Source organism: Patagioenas fasciata, chromosome 11, assembly GCF_037038585.1.
Source record: "Patagioenas fasciata isolate bPatFas1 chromosome 11, bPatFas1.hap1, whole genome shotgun sequence".
NCBI lineage: Eukaryota > Metazoa > Chordata > Aves > Columbiformes > Columbidae > Patagioenas > Patagioenas fasciata.
The window spans coordinates 5,494,569-5,501,131 of record NC_092530.1 but is presented as its reverse complement, the minus strand read 5'-3'; the positions used below and the strand labels follow the sequence as shown (position 1 = coordinate 5,501,131).

At 66.2% G+C, this 6,563-nt stretch overlaps 1 protein-coding gene across 1 annotated transcript; it reads right to left on the bottom strand.

Annotated features, from left to right (window-relative positions):
* Positions 1-3,227: 3,227 nt before the first annotated feature.
* APLN (apelin) lies at positions 3,228-5,364 on the bottom strand. The gene is made up of 3 exons (XM_065846712.2): positions 5,196-5,364; positions 4,080-4,251; positions 3,228-3,990 (listed from the first exon to the last, which is right to left on the bottom strand). The coding sequence occupies exons 1-2, from the start codon at positions 5,326-5,328 to the stop codon at positions 4,085-4,087; spliced, it is 300 nt and encodes a 99-aa protein (XP_065702784.1). The 5' UTR covers positions 5,329-5,364; the 3' UTR covers positions 3,228-3,990; positions 4,080-4,084.
* Between the last annotated feature and the right edge of the window lie 1,199 nt (positions 5,365-6,563).

The following is a 6,563-nucleotide window of genomic DNA, read 5'->3' as shown; positions in this document are numbered from 1 at the left end:
TGCAAGGTGCCGGCATTGTTCCCGTGGCCACTGCATTCCTACTGTTACCGGCGGAAATGCCAGAGCGAGTGTGAAGCCCTGTGGCTCACCGGGGATGGGGCTGAAGGCCGGGCCTGCCCATCCTCCAGGCTTGGCCATGGGCACGCGGGTCCTTGGGGACCTCAGAGGCTGTCAGCGCACTGCTCTGTGCCCTGTGTGGAGGCAGGGGTTCACTCCTGTCAGCCCACCGTGGATGTTGGGGACTGACAGGTGCTGGCAGTGGGACTGGTGCAGCTGGGAGCATCCCAGCCGCATGTGCCTGCCATGAGCGCTGGGGCTCAGCCTGTGACTTTGGCACAGCCGTTGTCCCATGTCCACCCTGGGTGTCCAGGGCCAGCCCCAGCCAGGGCAATGAGCCCTGCCCATCCCCATGGATGCATCCAGAGATCCCCAAGGACTAGAGGGCTCCAGTCATTGCTCAGCCCATTCCCATCCCTCCTCCCAGTGCACCCAGCATCCTTGCTTCCCGACTCAGCAAGCTGGGACGCATCAGAGCACCCCGTCCTCAAGATGCAGGGACCTGCACCCAGGGACAGCAGCCAGGCAGCTGCCTGTACACATTTGCTATCTGCCCCTGGCTCTGGGGACCTTGCAGCCCTCTGGCTTCAAGCCCCGCTCAGCGCTTGCAGCAGCCACTGCAGCCCTGGCACCTGCTCTGCCACTGCTCCCTGCTGCGATGCAGGGGCTCAGGCACCACAGGCAGCGCAGGAGGGAGCTGCCATGGCACATGGTGCACAGGGAACACAGCAGAGCCCAGCAGCCTCCCACCTGCCTGCGGGCAGCCAGCCAGGCCAGGAAAAGCCAGAGATTCCTCAGGTCTCCTGGCCCAGGAGCCTTTTCCTCCGGCACCCGCTGGCCACAGCCCAACTGGGGGGTCCTCCCTGGCCTCCTCCTTCCAGGCTGGTGTGGGAGGGCTGGGGTCAGGGCTCAGCTGTGCATCCCCTGGCTGCAACCCAAACGCCTGTGCTCAGGGCTGGGCGATGCTCAGCAGGGCATTGCTGCCTGGCCTGGCACGGGCTGCAGCAGCCTGCTCTGGGGGGCTGCAGGGCAGCACCGGCTGCCTGTCCTGCCGGCACGTGGGAAGTCGCGGGCAGGGTGCTGGCTGCCTGCAGCTGGTGGGGGGCCAAGCCATTGGTGCTGAGGGACAATTTGAGGTGCAGTGGGAGAGCCCTCCCGGTTCAAACCCAGTAGCAATGGCACTGTAGGGTGGCAATGGAGGAAAGGTACCCCACCACCACCATCCTGAGGCAACCAGAGCAGGAGTTGGAGTCAGATAGAGAGGCTGTGCCCAGGGCACCGCATCCTCTCCCCATTGCAGCGCTGGTGGCTGCTGGGGCTGGAAACAGCAGAGCAAAGGCCAGGACGGGACTGGACAGGGAGCCGGCAGCCCTCGCCCACCTACCCCATTCTGCCACAGGGGCAGAGGCAGCGGCTCCCCAGGGCACGGGGGCGACCGGCCGCCATGTCCGGCGTGGATGGGCGGCGTGGCGGGAGCACGCTGGCGTGTGGCCGGGGAGCACATCCCTCCCGGGTCCCAGAGGATGAGCTAATGGAGGCCAGCTGGGCCCAGCCCTGCTTCCCACCCCCCCCACCGGCTCTGCTCCCAGCCCCGCAGCTGCAGCCTTTCCGCCCAGCTCCTCAGTGGCCCCGTTAACCCTTTCCCCGCTGGTGCTGCCAGCCCTGCCCGTCCGTGCCCCCAGGTCTGCCATGCTCCCCTGCCTGCCGTCCCGCACGGTGCTGGGGCTGAGCTGCCCTCCACCTGAGGAGTCACTTGTGGGTGGCCTCCTGCAAACAATATGGGGCTTGGGGGCCCTGCATGGGCACTGCCTCACTCAGGGGTCCTGGCTGGGGAGATCCTGCCCCAGGGGGGTCCCATCCCTTCGCAGGGCTCAGCCCCCACCCACCTGCAAGGTCTTACAGGGAGTCCCTATCTGCTGAGCCCTGACCCACTGCATCCTGCATGGCTCCTGCTTGCACAGAGCCTCATGGGGATGGGGACACCGGGGTGCAGACACCATGGGTGGGGACAGCAGGGACACCAGGGACAGGGATGCCATGGATGGAGGTGCCAGGTACCAGGCACCCATAGCTGCAGCTGTGTGTGAAGCTGTGGGACAGCTGCCCAGGGCTGCTGGGGTCAGGCTGGGGGAAGAAGGGGAACTGGCAGTCACTGGGGCTGCCTGAAGGCAGCAGTGTCAAATGGGACCAGTGAGAGAGCTGTACCCAGGTCAGGGCCACCCTCCTGCAGCACTGGGGCAGCTGCCTGCCCTTCACCTGGGGCTGCGGCATCCCAGCCAGGAGCTCAGCAGCTGGCAGGGGCAGCTCCAGGGGCTGCTGCATGGTCCTCGCTTGTCTCACCGGCCTCATCCTCCCCCTGCCAGGGCCATGCTGGGCACAAACCCTCCTCCCTGCCCTGGCACCACGCTGCCAGACACGGGTGCTGCATGCCCGGCTTCACCCAGCACCCACAGGTGCTGGTAACCAAGGCAACGGCAGCACCACAGGAGCAGGGCAGGAGCACCAGCACTTCCCTGTGGAAACTGCCCCTCAAGCTAACAAGGTGCTTGAGTCCCCAGACCCAGGCACTGTCAGTACCCAGGGGATGGAGTGCAGGATGGGCTGGGCCATGTCCCCTCCTCCAGGCATGAAGGATCCCTCCATGACCCCTCGGTGGCAGAGCCTGTCCCACCACCCTGTTCCCTGCTTTTAAAGCTGTGACTACCACTCAACCCTTCAGCATGCAGCTGATGCCCACTGTGGAGGGGAATTCCGGGGAGCAGAAAAACCAATCCCAGAAGGGGATAAAGGCAGGTGTGCCCAGAACCCTGTTTGCAGCCAAGGTCTTTGCTCCATGGGCCAAAGGTCCCCAGCCACTCACCCCATGCTGCCCTGGCTTGGACCAGCATCCCTGCACCTTCCAGCACCCCTACCTCCATCACCCAGCCCCTCTGCAAGCCTGGGGGATGCTGACCTCCTGTATTTTCCCACCCTCTTCCCCAGTTTTATGGGCCAGGCAGCCCTGCAGCTTGTTTCTCCCTTTGCTGGGCATCTTCTCTGCCAGCACCAGGCTGGGGAAGGGGCTGCCTTGGCCCCCAGCCACCACCGGGCAGTGCCAGGGGGGAGCAGAGGGCCCCTGGAAGGCCTCCCCACTTGTGAGCAACTTGTGCCCACACCTGCAAAAATAAGGGTTTACTGTCATCATAACTCTTTATTATAGAGATGTATTTAAACATAATAAATCTTTACAAACACAAGAAACATGAACAACAGCACCCAGCAGCACTCAGAGCAAGGGCCCCAACTTTGGCATGTCAGTGTTTGACACAGAAGCCCTAGTGCCCCACCATTCTCCTGCAGTCCCACGGTGCAGAGCAGGCAGAGGGGCCCAGAGCCCCATGCTGTGTCCTGAGTGGACACCCCATACCTTGGGGTTGCCCAGGAGTTGGTCTATCAGAGGGAAGGGGACCTCACGCTTGCCAAGGAGGGGAGGGCAGCTCACCCAGGGTGCAGCATTAGCACCATGGGAATAAATAGAAACTCCAGCAGGACAAACTGCGTGCTCACCCTGGCTTGTGGGCAACTGGCAGGGATAAGGCAGGAGCCCCAGAGGAGCTCACAGACCCCTGCAGAGAAGCTCCTCCACGTGACATAGTGCTTTGCACAAAGCCTATGGGTCCTGGTGAGCCGATGTCCAGGGCAGCCCCACGTTCACCAGAACAGGGGCATCGCGGCAGCACCCAGCCCCACCATGGGCAGCCTCTCCCAGCTGGCCCCAAGGGGTGGTGAGGGAGGCAGGAGGCACCCACGGCGCCAGCGCCACCAAGGACAGCGGCAGGGAGGAGGTGACACCAGCTGAGGGCTCACAGGGACCCTGCGCTCAGGGCTGGAAGATGTGCAGAGCAGGCTAGGGCAGAGAACGGCAGCCACATCCCTGGAGGACTGGTGGCAACCCTGCAACAAGAGCAAACCCAGGTATGTGTGAGACCCCTCCCAGCAGCATCGCATGTCCCTGTGTCCCCCCACACCCTGCTGCTCCTCACCTGCCTCAGAAGGGCATGGGACCTTTGTGGGAAAGCCGGGGTCGGGGCCGCCGGTATCTCCGCCAGCCACCCGGCCGGTGCCCGGCCCCGCGCCGCGCAGCCTGCGGCCTCACCAGGGTTCGGATGAGGCCGTTTTCTGCATCCTTCCCATCCAGTGCCTGGCCCAGTGGCCCTGGGGACAGCAGGAAGAGCATTAGTTAGTCCCCCCACCCTGCACATGGGATGGGGATGCTGTGGGGCCTGCCTGCACTTCCCGCTGCCTGGACCAAGGCAGGCAGAGCCAGGCAGCACCGCCCGTTTCCTGAATTGCCCCCAGCAGGAGCCATTCGCCGGCTGAGTGCTTCCTGCACCGAGGCGGCCAGGCCACCTGCGCCAAGCACGGCCACCTTGTGTGGCTGCTGCCACCGGCCTCATCGAGGGACACAGAGCAGCCTCAGGCTTTGGCTCCCAGCTCTCCTCAAAGCCACCATCCCGTGCTCCTCTCCCTGCCAGCAATGTACTATCCACCAAGACCCTCGTTCCCTCTCCCGGGCAGTGGGCTCTCCCTGCAGCCTGCCCCCCGGAGAGCCTGGCAGACATGCACTGGCAACAGCAGCAGTTGCAGAACCACCAGCCCTGCATCCGCACACAGGTGGCAGAACCCTGCTGAGCCGGGATGGGGTGCGCACCCTGGGGAGCGAGCCAAGACCCGCGGTGGCAGCATGGCAGGGCTACGGCTCCTGGTGCCAGCATCCTGGCGATGCCCCACGTTGTCACCCACCAGGTGGGCTGTGCCCCGGCAGCCGGTGGCAGTGACAGTGACAGCTCTCCAGCCCTCGGATGGCTGTTGTTCTGCTCTGCTGCCCGGACAGACAGGGGGGGTTTGTTGGCATCATGAAAAACGCTTTGTCCTCCCCAGCCCGGCGACAGCGGCTCCCGGCCAGCACGGGCAGGGGGTGCCAGTCCCCCCGAGCCCTGCTCAGCACACGGTCACCCGGCCACAGTCTGCTCCGTCCTCCCCGCTGCCAGCCCGGACATCGAGCGACGCCGGACCGGGAGGGGGGCGGGGGGCGGGGAAGGGGGTCTCCAGTACGGCGCGGAGCAGGGGTTGCCCCCGCCCGGGGTCCCGGCACTCACCGGCGGCGGCCAGGGAGAGCCAGAGCAGCAGCAGCGCCCAGAGCCAGCGCGGCGCGGCCATGCTGGGGGGTTGCGGGACGGCGGAGGCGGCGGCGGAGGCGGCGGTGGCGGCCCCGCTCCGGGGGAGCCGCATTTGTAGGCGGTGAGAGCCCAGCCCGGCCCCGCCGCCTGCCCGGTCATGTGGCCGCCGGGCCCCCGGGGGGGTGTCCGCCCCCCGCCCCGCCCCAGCGACCGCATCCCTCCCGGGACACCCCCTTCCCGCCCCCAAAGATGATCCCCCACCGGCATCCCCTTCTGGGCGGGCCCCGGCCCCAGGGCTCCGGGACCACCACTCAGCTTTGTCCCGAGATCCCCCTCCCGGCCTGGCCCAGGACCCCCTACCCCCCTGCACCCACCCCAGCCCCCAGCCCTCAGCACTGCCGTCCTTCTGGCCCAGGATCCCTGCCCAGCCTGGCTCTGGGATGCCCCACTCCCCGTCCTGTCCCTGGAACTCCTCCAGCCAGTCTGCAGGAACCCCCTCCCAGCCTGGTCCCTGGATGCTCTACCCAGCCTGGGAGACTCCCTCCCAGCCTAATCCTGGGACCCTGAGACCCCGTACCCTGTCTGAATCAGGCCCCACTTCCAGCCACCTCCCTCTGCAGGCACCCAAGGGGGCAGAAGGCTGTCCTGCCCACCGCCCCGGGCAGACCCTGCCCCTTTGTCCCCCAAGTCAGCTGGTGCCCACAGAGGGGTTCACCTGCAGCCCGCTTGGACCCTGCTGCCCCCCCAAATCATCCAACCACTGCCGGGGGGAGTGGGGGCATGAAGCCCCCTCTGCCAGACGCCACAGAAAGGGTGCCACTGCCTGTGTGGGGAGGGGGACAGACCGTCGCTGCAGGATGGGCACTGCAGCCCCCCAGCTCTGCCCCACTTGGGCCAGGGCAAGGGCTAAAGCACCTGCCCCCCCCGTGCACAGAGATGCAGACTGCGGGCACCAGTGCTGTGTAACCTGAGTGCTGGTGAGCATTGACGGAGCCCCTCATTGACCCGCGTGTGGGGGTACCGCTGCCGGCGTGGTGTCGTGGTGGATGACAACGGCAGAGCCGAAGCGTCCCACAGCCTGGGGACTGCCCTGCCTGCAGCCAGGTGCTGCCAGCGAGGCCACGGCACCCTGCAGATCTTCCCCTGCAGGCCGTGGAGCAGGATCCTGGCAGGACCTGCGGCCCCAGGGAGAGGAGCCCAGGCTGGAGCAGGTTTGCTGGCGGGAACTGTGACCCCGTGGGGTCTGTTCCTGAAGGACTGCACCCATGGAAAGGACCCACGCTGCAGCAGTTCGTGGAGGACCGTCTCCCGTGGGAGGGACCCCAGGCTGGAGCAGGGGAAGAGTGT